This window comes from Balaenoptera physalus, assembly GCF_965194825.1.
Source record: "Balaenoptera physalus genome assembly, chromosome: 12".
NCBI lineage: Eukaryota > Metazoa > Chordata > Mammalia > Artiodactyla > Balaenopteridae > Balaenoptera > Balaenoptera physalus.
Genome location: NC_138897.1, coordinates 57022371 through 57038030, shown reverse-complemented (window position 1 = coordinate 57038030; position 15660 = coordinate 57022371). Strand labels below are relative to the sequence as shown.

Below are 15660 nucleotides of genomic sequence, written 5' to 3'. Positions count from 1 at the left end.
GTCTGTAAATTAGGTGTCACGATGTGAAGTTACAGTTTATGTAAGTCACACAGACGACAGCAATTTCATATGGTTCTTATTTATGTAGTCATCCCTCAGTATCCACGGGGAGTTGGTTCCAGGACCCCCGGTGGAACCAGAATCCACAGATGCTCCAGTCCCTTATATAAAATGGCATAGTATTTGTATATAACCTACACACATCCTCTTGCATACTTTGAATCATCTCTAGGTTACTTAGACTACCTAATACAATGTAAATGCTATGTCAATAGTTGCCAGCATAGGGCAAATACAAGTTTTGCTTTTTGGAACTTTCTGGAATTTTTTTCCAAATGTTTTTGATCCAAGGTTGGTTGACTCCATGGATGCAGAACCTGCGGATACGGAGGGCCAACTGTATACGTTTCAGCAACTCTTATGAGAGCACTTAGCTAAGGCACCTCGAGAAGTTTGTCAGTCTCTTTTGAAAGAAGTATTTTTTAATATCCTAAGAGTCTCAATATATACAATTCAAAAGCTGTTAAAAGAGACCAACATTATGGAACTAGATTTGATGTGTTTCATTTTCCGAGCACACATAGCTGTGTAAGTGGATGTGTGTACGTGGGCACTCTTAATTCAATGCCGCCAAAACGGCAGCCCCGAAGTTAGTAACAACCTCTTCCTGAATCTGAGGCAGAAAAAATGGAAAAGTGTGCCCTCAACTGCCACCACAAAGCAGTCCATTTTCTAGAGCAGTTATATTTATAACCAGGTCAGTGAAGTTTCTGAAATGTGAGTGTAGCCAATACAGGTGCACCAGCTTTGGTGTACAAGAAATGTAGCATTTTTTTTTTTTTTAGTTTATGTAATATAAATCATATAAACTCCCTTCTGCAAGGCTGGAGGGAAATTCAGACTTAATTATCACTGGGCACCCCCTTCTCCCCTCCAGGGTGCACAAAGGACCTGGAATGCTGTGAACTTGGGGAGCACCGTTGCTCACTGTTCATTGGTGTGCTCTGGCTCCATCCACAGGGCCCTGCTTCTGTCCCCCCACCCACTCTGGGTCTCTTCTGTGAGCTGGGGCCTGGGATGGAGACATCCCCAGAGCCAATGGGCAGAAAGTGGCCAGGCCACTGCAAAAAGGCTGACTTATTAGTCCAGTACGGTAGCCACATGTGGCTATTTAAATTTTAACTAAAATTACCCCAAATTAACAATTCAGTTTCTCAGTCAACTGGTCACACTGCAAGTGCTCCGTTGCCACATGTGGCTCGTGGATGCCCTGCAGGACGGCTCAGATGGAGGAGATTCCCTCACTGGGGGAGTTTCTGTTGGATTATAATGAGCAGTGTGTGTTTTCTCAGTAGCCGGTGAGGGTGGATGCACTATCCTCCTGGCTTATTTTCTTTCTCAGCATGCCGTAGTTATTTAGAAAGTAGAAAGATACAAGTGAAGCGCCAGCGGGAAGGGTGGCTGCGATAAGCAGAAGGGCACAGTAATTCTCGAAGGATGGGTGCCCGCGGTCAGGGGTAGTGGAGTTTTGCCCGTCACGCTTTCTCTTCCGTGTGGTCCAAAGTGTCCAGGAGGTGCTTGGACAGTCTAAGAATCCCTGTTCCTTTAAATGGGACTTGGGGTTTATCTCATGGAGAGGAGTCTTGCATTTCATGTGTGCACAAAAAGTATAACTTTTGTTATGGCTCCATTTGCCACGGGGGAGGAGTGAAGAAGAAGAGTGTGGAGTGAAGGTGGCTGGTTTGGTTCTGCGAAGTGGGATGTGTGCATCCAGTATCGAGGGGCCAGCTGGCGAAGGCAAAGGCAGAGCTGCCCCAGGGAAGCAGTGAGCCTGGGAGCAAATTGAGACAGATGCAAAGGGGCACGATGGAAAAACACCCACCTTCTGTGCCGTCTTTATGAACCAGCAAAGAGTCAGACTAGCTCCGTTCAGTAAGCACTTCTTTAAGCATCTTCACACATCAGACACCAAGTAGACAGGATACAGACTCTGTACCTGCCTGTAGCCAGCTCTCCATCCAGGAGCGCTCTTTTTTTTTTAATTTGTATTTTGTATTGGAGCATAGTTGTCTAACAATATTGTATTAGTTTCAGGTGTACAGCAAGGTGATTCAGTTATACATATGCATGTATCTATTCTTTTTCAACAGGAGCACTCTTAATAGGGGCCTATTTAAATACTCCTTATTTCTTTTGGTCTTCTCATCCCATAAAGATATTCCCTGCTTTTGTATTAGTTTCAGTCCTAAATAATGTTCTCCATCTGGGTGAAGTGGAAACAAGGAGACAGTTCTTTGGGAGCTGGGAATTTGAGGCACGTGCTTGCTGGTTTAGGCTTTGGAAAAGCAGTAAGTCCGCAGAAGCACGTCGTGTGTCCTTTAACTAAATATCAGGCTCTGCTTCTTTGTACCAGCTCAGCCCCTGGTCTTCCGCCATTGGGCCTCTCCATCCTTTCCCACCACTGCTATTTTTGCCTCCATGTCTTGTTCGGGTTCTTGCTCTGAAGGCATTTCCCTTTGTTAGTTGCCCTGGTGCGGTCATCGTCTCCGTCCTTAATTGCTTGAGGAAGTCTTTTGAGAGCTGCCCCGATGGCTCATGTAGGAGGTGAGTCAGCTGGGCACGTGGTCTCTGGGTACCTGAGGTCCTGAGGTTCTGGCGGTCTTGCTGAGCCCTGCTCTGCTCCAGCCCACCTGGTCCTTCCAGTTTTGGATTTGAGGCCAATAACTGGAAAACAGGTGTCTCTGTTGGCATGGCATATTCATAAAGTGATATGACTCACATCAGCCTGGACCTCAGAGCCCTCGGTGTGTGTGGCCCCAGCAGAGGAGGCCCCTGCGGGAGAACTCAGACACATCCCGAGAGCACTTCTGTTGCTCAGAACATTTTAGGGGCTCTCGAGGGGGTGATTTGCACCTCCTAACGAAGTATTTGCAATTCTGTGGGTTACTGTGCTGTTCTGTGTTGTCCTTAAGGGGTAAGTTTGATGTTCGGAAGTACCTGAAGTCATGTACAGTGAAATCTGGTCAATTGGGGTGGGGGGACACTGATTCAAGTAGTAAGTGTTCAAGGTTTTAAAAAATATTATAAATACACACCCAAACACACATACATACACATGCACTGTATATATACATATAAAGTTTGAAGACTGGGATGGGTTGGTTGTTTTTTGTTGTTGTTGTTGTTTTCTGCCTGACGTTAGTGTTGATTCCAAAAGGGGCTCCAGAGAAATCCTGAGCTTGACACGACCTTGGCCTCCCAAGGAGACTACCTTAGAAAATATCGTACTTACTAGATGCAGGTCTTGGGTGTTTCTTACGGAAACTGTCATTAATCAGATAGGATTAGGGAGTCAGTTCATGCATGGGATGCCCGTAGACAAGGATGACTGCTCAACAAAGTGCGAGAATACTTTTTTTTTTTCCTCCTTAGAAGGTGGGAGGGGGCGGCCTCTTGTCTCTTCCCCACCTCTCACCCGGCTCCCTTTCTCTCTTTCCATGATTCCTTCACCTTTGGCCCGGAGAGTCTTGCCTTTACATTTTGTTTATTCTTGCTGAGGTTGTCGGAGACACCCCTGAATGGGGTGCCTCCCTCCAGGCCACACGGCAGGATACTGCCAGGCTGGGGCAGCTTTGACTGATAAGCACTGTGTAGTAGAGCCAAGCTGGAAGAGAGAGCTTCCAAACGTAGCTGCAATTTGGAATCACCTGGGGAGCGTTGAAAACTCCTGCCACCTGCGTCCAGCTGAATCAGAATGAATGTCTGGGGATGGAAGCCAGACACAGTACAGGCGTACCTCGTTTTGTTGTGCTTCACAGGTACTGCGTTTTGTTTTTGTTTTTTTTTCACAAATTGAAGGTTTGTGGCAACCTTGCCTTGTCAGATGATGGTGAGCATTTTTTAGTAATATTTTTAAATTAAAGTATGTACGTTGTTTTTTAGACATAATGCTATTTCACGCTTAATGGACTACAGCATAATGTAAACATAACTTTTATAAGCACTGGGAGACCAAAAAAATTCATGTGACTCGCCTTATTGCAATATTTGCATTATTGGGGTGATCTGGAACTGAACCCGCAGTGTCTCTGAGCCTGTAGTTTGTCAAAGATCCCAGGTCATTCGAATATGCAGCGAAAGTCTGAGAACTGCTGTAAGGAGGGGGATTGTCCATGAACATGTGAGCAGTTACCCCCGAGCAGAGGCACAGCCAGACCGAGGCCACGTGCTGCACAAGATACAGCGTTAGTTGCAAAACCGGTCTCTACAGCCCACTATTAGGGTGACCTTGGTGAGCTGTTTCCCTGCTCTGGGTTCTTTTTTTCTCATCTGTAAAGTAGGATAATAATTGCAATGCCTGTCTGATAGGATGATTTTAAAGAATGAAATGGAGGATGTGTGAAAGTCTTTGTAAATTGTGAAGTGCTCTGTAAATGCTTGCTGTTAACACTGGAGATTATTCTTTTATAGAAAGATAATCATTGTCTAAGTGGCCTGGCAAGGTAGCTGGGGTGGCTCTTGTGGCATTAATTCCTTCGTTACTAGTACTAAAGCTGAGAACTGTTTAGGGTAAGAATTTCTCTCTCCCATCTAATAAGGGGGTGGCAGGGAGAGCTGGTCTCCCCCTGGCTTCCGGTTAGCCGACCAGCTAAGAGCCAATGGCCTTGCCGAGCGGGAAGGGACATCGGTAATTCACTGGCTTCTGAGCCTGACTCTCGTCTTCAGGCTGTCTGTTCAATTGGATTTCGTTTATTTCAAAGTGGGTAGAACTGCCTACCCACAGAGTGTCGCTGAGAAGGAGGGACAAAGAGAGGGTCTCATCCGGCAAGGCTCTCTGTCATTTTTGCGAGTGTGACTGTCGTGTCCCGTCAGGAGACATCTCCGTGGCTCCTTTGGGTGCGAACAGAACCGTTTTTATCCTCGGCTTGTCCCCCCCCAGGGATTTGAAATTGGATGGAGGGAGACAGTCAGCAGGAGCCGTGAGCCTGAAAGAGATCATTGGCCTGGAAGGCGTGGAGCTGGGCGCTGATGGGAAGGTAAGGCTGCCTGGCTTCCAGGCCACCAGCTTGTTCGACAGACACCACAAGGGTCAGGAAGCAGAGGCTGTGTGATGGACCACGAGCTGCGCTCGTGCTGGGTAACCCAATGTGGGACACGCTTCTGGGTGCATGACGCCAGGCTGTCCCCGATCCCGGGTGTGCACATGGGTTAAATAGCAGCACAGCTATTTCGCCACTAATGCTGGTCCTGACCAGTTCAGTCACCCGCTCTTATCCTCAGGGGATATGTTCCAAGACCCCCCCATGGATGCCTAAAACCTTGGGTGGTACAGAACCCTATGTATACCATATTTTCCCCTATACATGCATACCAATAATAAAGTTTAATTTATAAATTAGGCACAGTAAGAGAATATCCGAATTGCCAGCATCACTCCTTTCGTGCTTTGGGGCCACTATCAAGTAAAATAAGGGTCACTTGAACACAAGCCCTGTGATACCATGATAGTCAATCTGATAACCGAGATGGCTACTCAGTGACTAAGGGATGGGATCAGCTGGACAGAGGGATGATTCACATCCCGGGCAGGACAGTGCTAGATTTCATCATACTACTCTGAATGGCGCACAATTTAAAGCTTATGAATTGCCTATTTCTGGAATTTTCCATTTAATATTTTTGGACCATGAGTAACTGAAATTGTGGGTAAGGGGAGACTACTTTATCACACACACACACACACACACACACACGTGCGTGCGTGCACACAGGTGCATGTTCCAGGATGGAGTGGCGGGTGGTTTGAACATGCATTAACTGGTGGTGACGGCAGGCAGCAATCCCACTACTAGACAGTGTTTTTTGCTACCCATGGTCCTGAGAGGCTGAGTCCCTCGGCCTGAGAGAGTGACTACCGAGCAGGGGGCTGTCACATCCCACTTTCATCCACAATTCACTGAGCTGCTAGGTTGAAGTCTAAGGAGGGAAGGTTGAAATATGAACTGGGCCTTTTTGTGCCAGATCCAGGCGGTCTTTGTAAACACTCCCAAAGCCTGTTTATGGAGACGACGCAAGGGTGTCTTTGGGGAAGTCGTCCAGTGTAGTTTGCTTGTAGGTAAAGCTGCTGGGGCAGCAAACGACCTACCCGTCACCCCTCCCGCAGAACAGCTGGTCACCCCTGCGCCCAAATGACATCGGCCTTGAGCTCACGTGTCGGGGTGTATGAGCCGTGTTTCTCCAAGTGGGTGAAAAGAAAAACACGTGTTACCTCTTCATTCCTGAAGGTTGAGTGTTCACAGAGGAAGGAAGGAGGATGAAGTGAGATGAGCGTCATAGACACAGCATCTGCCAGGGGAACATGGGAGGGCACAGTCCCTTATCCGAGACTCTTGGGACCTGATATTCTAGAATTCTGCACTTGGTGGATTAGAAAAAGTACCACGATGTATGCCTCTTGTGTTAGACAACATCCTAGCAGCCTCTGCGATAGTACCTTGTTATCAGACACACTAATATCTCTGCCCCATAACATGAATATTCACGCCAAGTGGGATAAATTAAAACTACAGATGGCCTCTAGTCAGTCCAGTTTAGGTTTTGGCACAAACGAGTGCCAAAACACATTTCATTTTTCGGATCTTGGATTTTAGAATTGCAGCGATAAGAATATGGACGTGAACTTGGCGTGGCAACACTGCTTGGTCAGAACGCAAACCTAACACTGCCCGGGGTTAATCACTGGCCCGTTTTTGTCTTCACCTTTTAGACTGTTTCTTATACCCAGTTTCTGTTACCCACGAATGCCTTTGGAGCGCGGAGAAACACCTTAGACTCCATGTCCTCCTTCTCCCAGCTCCGTACCCTGAGCCACCGCAGCCTCTCCATCGGCCGGGCGAGCAGCGCCCAGGGGAGCCTTGACACAGGTAAGCTGGGGCCTGGCTGGTCTGGGTGGCTTGCAGCTGGAGGTGCCTTGGTGGACAGTGTGGATTGGGTCTCCCTGTGCACATTGGGAGACAGGTGCCCTGGAGCGTGAGCTCATCCCGCAGGTGACGGGACTTTTGGGCAACCGGATTTCAGGCCAGGCAGGCTCACAACCCTGCCCAGGGGCGAGCTCTTTAAATGAGAGGCCTCAGTCGCCAGCCCCTGAGCTCCCACGAGGAGACACGCCCAGGCCGCCTTGCAGAGATGGGTAGACTCCCCGGCTTCTCTCCACCGCTCAGCTCCTCATCTCTCCAAATACCTGGTTCTTGCCTCCATTCTCCTAGTGCTCAGGTTTGGCCTTTCTTCAAATAACTGGGCCATAAACGTACCATCAGGTGTGAGAACTTCCTTTGTGAGTCTCACAGTGGGTGAGCTTACTCGGCTGCTGACGGGAGACTTGGATGCTTCCAGCTTGGCCCGTACAAGCCTTTGTGAGAATCCACACGGGCAGAAAAATGCTTTATGAGGCAGGATTATGTCCACTGTCAGAGGAATTCCAGGTGAACACGAAGCTCCTTAGGCCTCTCCAGGTGCTGAGTTCAGAAGCACTGTGCTGATGTTCGGCCACCCCTGGTCACTGACTGCTGTTTGCACTGGTGGCTGCTCTGGTTTGCATTCATTCAGACCACATAGCCTACCCGGAACCACTCACACCAAACGTGCTTCTCACGTGCAATAACTTGAGGCTCATTTGATCTGCACGTTTAGAAAATGAGCCTTTTCCGTGCCACGTTTTGTAATCTGTGAGTGTTCACGGCATCTTTCATGCTCGTGAGGTTCTGTGCTCTCCCGGGTCAGGGAGATTAATACATAATCTTTTTAAATGGAAAAAATGGCAGAGAGTGTGTTAAGTGTTTGGTGAACCCCTCTGCCGGGGCGTACACTTCACGGGCGTGCAGAGACGCCTACTGACGGTCAGAGCGAGCAATGTGACTCTGAGCTCAGTGACCTGAAGCCACCCTGTCTTCAGTCTAACTTTGTGCCAGGCATTCACCCGGCTACTTCTGCTTCAGGAGGTCCCGGGCCCTAGTTATCATTTTGCGTGTGATCCTCAGGTAGCGACCCGGGAGAGTTTATGGACTATGACCCGAATCTCCTGGATGACCCCCAGTGGCCTTGCGGCAAGCACAAACGAGTTCTGATCTTTCCTTCGTACATGGTGAGTGGCGGCGGAGGGGTGGCAGGGGAGCTGACCCCCTCAGCCTCCTCGGAGAACTTGGAGGTGCCATGCTCATCCTAACGGACAGTGGCTCTTCCTGGGGTTGGGGGCTTGTTCAAACACTGCTCTGCCTGGTTCTTCTCGAGGACCTCCCCCACCCCCCGCCGAGTGTGGGTCACTCAGGGAAGGACCAGCATCACATCCAGGATTCTGCCGGCCACCTGGCCCAGGTACACCACCACTTCAGAGGGCTTGAGAAGGCTGGATTGCCGGCAGCCGTGAAAGCTGCCAGCTCAGCGTGCAGCTTCACCTCTGAGGGTGTCCATGGACCCCACTAGGTAGGGGATCACCAATCATGCCCCATCACTGGCAGCACTGAGTTCAAGTTCAGCTGTTTGGAGTTCCTCGGTGACCGTAGGCCTCCGCACACACTCTGAGCAAACATTTGGCACTGGGTTCTGGATGACAGAATCATCTCCTGGGAAAGTGAAAGTAGGACAATGTGGGTGTTAAATGCAAAACCTTTCCTTGCTGTTTTTATTTCACAGGCTCTTCCTCTCTTTCCCTTTGTGTAATTTGGTTTCTGCTTTTGGCAGACCACCGTTTCCCACCACTCTGGCCGCTGTTTCTCCAGACACCAGTGGGGCCTGACAGGGTCCTGTGTACTTTCACTGGGCAGACTTGTCCTGACTTGGATGTGGGCAGAGCCTGGGCTGCTGTGGGATTGTGGGAGCCGGGCTTTTAGAGAAACCCACCGCGCCAGGCCTGCCACGCACACCATCAGGTAGAGAACACCGACCCAGGATGTCCCCACCGCCCCCCTGCCAGGCCTGGAGGGGCGAGTGCAGCTGAAAATGTCCTACTCTGGTTCCCTTGCTCCTCCCCTGCCGGCTGATGTCAGAAGCCCTGGCCCCAGGAGTGAGCAGAGGGTCCTTTTTCTGTTCTAGGCTCCTGTGTTTGCAAAGACCAGAGTGGGACCCCACCCCATGCACTCACTCTAAGCTTAGTGTTCTCAGCAGTGGGACCCCCCCCCCACCCCAACCCCCAGCTTCTCTTCTCACTGAGCATCTGGCAAGTAGCTGACGACAGAGAAACACCAGGCAGAACTCAGGCCCTCGCTGATCACTTTCAACGTATATCCTCTTGTAATTTGGCAGATAGCTCAGAGATCATTCTAAAATGCCACACTGAGGGACTTCCTGGTGGTCCAGTGGTTCAGAATCTGCCTTCCAATGCAGGGGACGCGGGTTCGATCCCTGGTCTGGGAACGAAGATCCCACATGCCACGGGGCACCTGAGCCCGCGCTCCAGCAACTAATGAGCCCGTGTACCACAACTACAGAGCACATGCGCTCTGGAGCCCGTGCACCACAATTAGAGAGAAGCCTGCACGCTGAAACGAAAGATCCTGCATGCCACAACTAAGACCCGACGCAGCCAAAAATAAAATAAATAAATAAATATTTTAGGGGCTTCCCTGGTGGCGCAGTGGTTAAGAGTCCGCCTGCCAATGCAGGGGACACGGGTTCGAGCCCTGGTCTGGGAGGATCCCACATGCGGCGGAGCAACTAAGCCCGTGCGCCACAACTACTGAGCCTGTGCTCTAGAGCCCGCGAGCCACAACTACTGAAGCCCGCGCACCTAGAGCCCGTGCTCTGCAACAAGAGACGCCACCGCAATGAGAAGCCAGTGCACCGCAACAGAGAGTAGCCCCCGCTCGCCGCAACTAGAGAAAGCCCGCATGCAGCAACGGAGACCCAACGCAGCCAAAAAATAAATTAATTAAATAAATAAATAAAATATCATTAAAAAATAATAATAATAAATAAACATTTTAAAACATAAAATAAAATAAAATGCCACATTGAATCAGAATGAATTGCCAAAGGCATTTTGTTTAAAATTGCCCCGTCTCCTCTCTCTCCTCTCCTTATTCTCCAACTCCTAACACAGAAAGCAAAACCAGAGCCATGTAGAGTTATTTTTTTTCTACCTATGACCTGTTAGTTTATTTACTTCTTTCTAAAAACGAGGGCTTATCCGTATCAGCTGGCACATAATAAATGTCCAGTAAATGACCAGAATCCTTACCCTGATGTCGTGGAGGGAGCAAGTGAAAGTTCGTGACTTGTGTAACAGGAAGGGTTCTTCATGTTGTTCACTGCTTTATTTATTAAAGTTCACTTTATTAAGTAATTTGGGCAGGAAACTGTGGCTCAGGGAGTCTGAGTGAGGCAGTCAGAGTTGACAGACAGGAAGTGAGGGGCTGAGGCTAGAACCCTGGGCTTAGTACTCTTCCCACTGTGCCTCTGAATCCACGTCCCTCAGCAGCCATTGGCAGAACCCCTGACCTCAGGGTAAAATGTGAAGATGATTCTCTGGGCCAACAGTTTAACAGATTTCTAGGTAACCAAGAGAATAAGAAGGTGCACTGTTTTTGATTGGCGTTGGGGTTTGGAGGGGCGCTCTTCTGTAGTCATGTTACGTCTGGTGATAACATTGACCTCTCCTTTTATAGGCCTGGTGTCTGGCCAGTGTGGCTCTGGTTGTTTTGGTTTTTTTTCTTTAAATGATTTAATTGTGAGCTCCGAGGTTCTGGGCTGTAGTCTACATGTGCACACCTGTGCAGACAGATCATTCCCCCGCTCCACCAGACAGTGTGCTAGATGACCTGCCAAGTCAGTGTGTATGTCCTACCCTCCTCGTTTTATGATCCCAAGTGGGTCATTTTTCAGTTCACTACATTGAATCTGTAGCCTGTGCTTCCTGTAACCGTCCATTTTTTAGAGAATGAAATTGCTCATGAACTGCATTTGCCTGGTCAGCTTCATAAGACCTACATCTCCTTCTGCTCTGGCCATAGATGTTGGTACTTTGATAAACGTGGGCCGTCCACTTTTCAGCACTGACGTGCATGTCATAGTTACAAACTGCCTCAGACTGGCTTCCAGGAGACTTCCTCTCTAGAAGCAGATGTGGCTTCACATGCATTTTGGCATTGAACTTGCAGGAGCAAGGGTAGGGGGTTTGGCTTTGGTTTGCTTGCTTTATTTTGTGTGTTGGGTAACAGGTATAGAATTTGTCCATCTAACCAATATTGACTGAGGCCCTACTATGTGCCAGGCCAGGTGCTTCCTTATACAGTGGAGGACAAACCAGCCACCGACCCCATTCTTCTCAACCTTAAAATGAGTGGAGAAGTCAGACAGCGAGTAGTACACAAGTCACTGTAGTGAGGAGGGTAAGGAAGGAATTGTCTTAGAAAAGTGGTGAGGAATGACAGGGAGGGTTAGGGGTTGGAGGTGGGCCTCAAGGAAGGCACCCCTGAAGACATGCAAAAGTGAACGCTGAGGGGAGAGAGGACTGCCAGGCCTTGGGGGGATGGCCCCATGTGCAAGAGCCTGAAATGTGCAAGAGGTTGACCTTGTGTAAAATGGATATTTTTAACAGTAACAGTCACTGCCCTTTATATACACACACACACACACACACACACACACACACACACACACACACACACACGAAAGTCAATAGAATGATGATCCTGACAAATTTTCTGTGCTAACTTGACCCCATGCTCAGGGAGCTGCACTTGTCAATAGGCGCCGCTACCAAGGTGGACAGAGGGAGCTACAGGGTTGTCGAATCCAGGTTGTTAAAGGCCCTCTTTGAGGGTCTGGGGTACATCTTGGCCTGTAGGTGGGTAGGAAGAGCTGACAGAGCTTGGAGCGTTCCTGCTGCGGGGTGAACCCTCATGGTTGGCAGGGCTCCCCCTGCAGGCGGGCTCAGCCCTGTGAGAAGCGTGTGCAGCCCCGCTCCTCCCTCCCCCTCCCCGGCTCCCTGCTGTGGAAGTTGGGGACGGGAACCAGCAAGTCCCTCACAGGCTGACTGAGCAGCGCCACACACCTCCCTAAATGGTAACCTCCAAGGCCTCTGGGGTCCTGCTGCCATATGCCTTTCCCCACGAGGCCCCCAGGGCAGTTTAAGTTCGGCCAGCCAAGCAGAGGCCCAGATCTGAGAACCAGGGGCTGTTGTCCTGGGTTTTGGGGTATCCTATACCTGTGGAATTTCAGGGTCTGAGGTGTTGGCGTGGCCTCTACAGAATCAAGCAAGCTTTACAGTGATGAGCTATAGTCCTTCTACCCCATCAAATCCTGCAGCAGCCTTTTTTTTTTTTAAAGATTTTTTTGATGTGGACCAATTTTTTTTTTTAAGTCTTTATTGAATTTGTTACAATATTACTTCTGCTTTATATTTTGGTTTTATGGCCGGGAGGCATGTGAGATCTTAGCTCCCCGACCAGGGATCGAACCCGCACCCCCTGCATTGGAAGGCGAAGTCTTAACCACTGGACCACCAGGCAAGTCCTGCCATTTTTTTCTCTTTTCATATTAAGGTATAACTTATAGCTAATCAAACGTACCAATTTTAAGTGTATAGTTCCATGAAGTTTGTATCCTCCACTCTGACCAAAATGTAGGACACCTCTATCCCCTTAGAAAGCTCCCTCCTTTCCATCGTGTTCTGCTTCATACCCCCTCCCAGCAAAGGCAACTGCTGTTCTGACTTTTGTCACCAAAGATTGGTTTTGCCTCTACTGGAACTTCATATGAACGGAATTGTGTACTGTGTTTTTTTTTTAATCCATCTTCATTCACACAACTTAATATCTGTAAGATTCACTCATGTTGCATGTGTCAGTAGTTTTTTTTTTTTTTTTTAATTGCTGAGTAGGATTCCATTGTATGGATATACCATCGTTTATCTACCCGTTCTCCTATTGATGGACATTTGCGTTGTTTCCAACTTAGGGATATTATGAATATTGCTGCTATGAACATTCACATACAAGTCTTTTTGTGGATATACATTTTCATTTCTCTTGGGTAAATACCTAGGAGCGGGCTTTCTGAGTCAGTGGAGGTGACGTTTACCAGTCAGGATGTAGTTGAAGGTATATTTTCGTTCATGTTTGTTCTCAGTAGAAGATAAAAAGGCCAGTCATTGCTACTGCTGGGACGTGCCTTAAAGTGGGAGGGTTCCAGAGCTGAACATTCCCCGAGGCTCAGAAAGAAGGCTGTTATTTACAGAGTTTAAGTGGAACCCTTTGAAACTGATCTTGCATTTGTAGTTACAGTTGTATTTTTTAACTTTGATCCAAGCAAGTCACTCCCAGTATTAGCCATTGTGAAAGGGCAAAGGAGAGGTTTGAACGGAAAAAAAAAAAAAAAAAATTCCTGGTGCAGATGTGGAAATCAAACTGCAGCTGCCCCCGTGGTTTTGGCCTTAAGGTTTCTAGAAGGTGACCACGAAACATGAAAGTATGTCGAGCCTCTTGGCTACATGCAGGTTCTTGTAGGGCCTGAGCTTCATATGGTTTCTCAATGCAGTGAGGGGGGCCAGAGGCCTCCCACTAGAACCGGTGCTTCCTGCCGTGTGCCTCCTGGCCTATAATTAAAGTTTCACTAGAGAGCGGTTATTTATCATTAGAACCTGGCAGCTGAAGTCGGTAGTGGTTTTTCCCCCCCTTATGGGTGTGGAGAGCAATCAAGAGGAGAAAATAGAGAGAACTGACTGAGATAATGCCAACAAAATTAACGTTCTGTGAAGGGATTTCTGGATCCTTCTCCTTTCCCAGGAAGAAAGCCCTCTCGAACTGTATTGACAACAGAAAGAAAGCTGACTCACAACCTTTGTGATATCTGTAGGTATCTCAGTCTCCAGAGGATGTCTCTTGGATTGATCTCTGTGATACAGTGCCCATTCTTTTATTAATATTACGATCTAAGGACTCATAGAAAAGCCCCTCCTTCCGTTTCAGCATCTCCCCAGGGTTGTGGGAATATATCTTAGAACTTAATTTTTCAGGACAGTATGAGATACTGAGCAGGAGGGAATAGAAGACAATAAAGGAGATTAGTCCAGGCTTCCGTGAGATTGGATTCTGCTTTCCCTCCATATTTCTTTTTCACTGAAAGCTGTCTGGATGACGTGGGCACTTACTTACCTGTCTGCAGGTGGATTTATTGAGAAGCTAAAGCACCTTGAGCCCAGGGGCCCCTCCCTTGCAAGGCTCTTTCCAGGCCCTCAGGTTTCCAGATGCCTGAAGCTTATTCAATTCGGGAGACCCTCTTTAAGAAAAGTAGTTCAGCGTTACAAAAACACCATTGCTGGGCCTCTCTGGAGAATTGAAGGGGCCCTGGAACTTCCCTGCCAGGCGCCTGCACAAACGCTGAGCAGTGGGGCTTTGAGGCCTGCCAGCTTTTGATGTAAGTGTAAAAATAAAATGCCTTATTGCATCGTGGTGGGTTTTGTTTTCTGTTTTGGGTTTGGGTTTTGGGATTTTTGGGGTTTTTTGGTATCAGTTTTATTAGATAAAATTCACATATCATACAATTCACCTCTTTAAAGTGTACAATTCAGTGGTTTTTAGTATATTCACAAAATTGTGCAACCATTACCACAGTCAATTTCAGGACATTTTCGTCATCCTCAAAAAGAGGCCCCCATACCCTTAAGCACCCATCCATCCTCTAAGCCCTAGGCAACCACCAGTGTACTTCCTGTCTCTATAGACTTGCCTATTGTGGACATTTCATGAAGATGGAATCATATACTATACGGTCTTTTGCGTCTGGCTTCTTTCATTTAACATAATGTTTTTGAGGTTTATCCATGTGGTAGCATGCATCAGTATTGTGGGGTTTTTTTTAATCTTTTTTTTCTTGTAAAAATAATATGAAATGAAACTTTGCTTTACATTTCAATCAAGATGTAGCATCTGCTCCCTTTCTCTGTATTTGTCTCAGATTTTTGATGATCACTTTGTGGTTTTTAACATGACACTGCACACACAGTTCATCAGCTCGTGCTCTGAGACCACCCTTTAAGAAGCATGCATTTAAAAGTGCATCCAAATACTATCTGGGTGTGTGTGTGACCTCAGGGCCACGTCCACCCACTGTTATCTCAGGTGGGTGGAAACACTACTCCAGAAGTTTCTGTAGTACCAGGTAAACACTCGACACATGTCTGAAACCGTGAACGTGCTTTGCACACCTGGCCAGTCCACATGGTGGTGTAATCCTGACGCAAAGGCAGCTTTCCCTGTGTGCCTCTCCTCGATTTGCGAACCATCTCATTTCAGTGAGAGAACCTGAAGAGCTGCTCGCCTAAGGGAAGGGGCAGAGGTCAGACCCAGGATCCTGTGTTTGGAATCCGATGGGTAGAAATAGCAACAAATGCAGCCCCAGGCCGAGTGGTCTGTGCACTCATTCCCGTAGTTTCCTTGTGATTTACAGTCCTCTCAGGGAAAAGGAATAAACACAGAACAGCCGAAACGCCCAGCTGTGTGTGGTGAGATAGATTTCGTCAAGGGCCGTGGCTCTGCTTTCCTTAGCAAGCAGGTCACGTGTGCTTTCCGGTGCCCAACTGGGCTAGGAGCCCCGTGGATGTCAGGCAAGTGCAGCGGAGGCTGGCTGTTGGCCCCGGAAAGGGCTGCAGACATCACTGCCTTGTAT

At 48.2% G+C, this 15660-nt stretch overlaps 1 protein-coding gene across 3 annotated transcripts in view; it reads left to right on the top strand.

Annotated features, from left to right (window-relative positions):
• Nucleotides 1-15660, top strand: part of CABLES1 (Cdk5 and Abl enzyme substrate 1) — a 107004-nt gene that overhangs the window by 78642 nt on the left and 12702 nt on the right. For 2 of the 3 annotated variants that reach the window (XM_082418691.1, XM_082418690.1), the window contains 3 exons: nt 4940-5036; nt 6767-6923; nt 8037-8140. In XM_082418691.1, coding sequence (XP_082274817.1) covers nt 4940-5036; nt 6767-6923; nt 8037-8140 — 358 coding nt within the window. Of the gene's footprint in view, nt 1-4939; nt 5037-6766; nt 6924-8036; nt 8141-9656; nt 10016-15660 lie in introns of those variants that run through there. The other variant, XM_082418692.1, reaches the window with a different exon arrangement.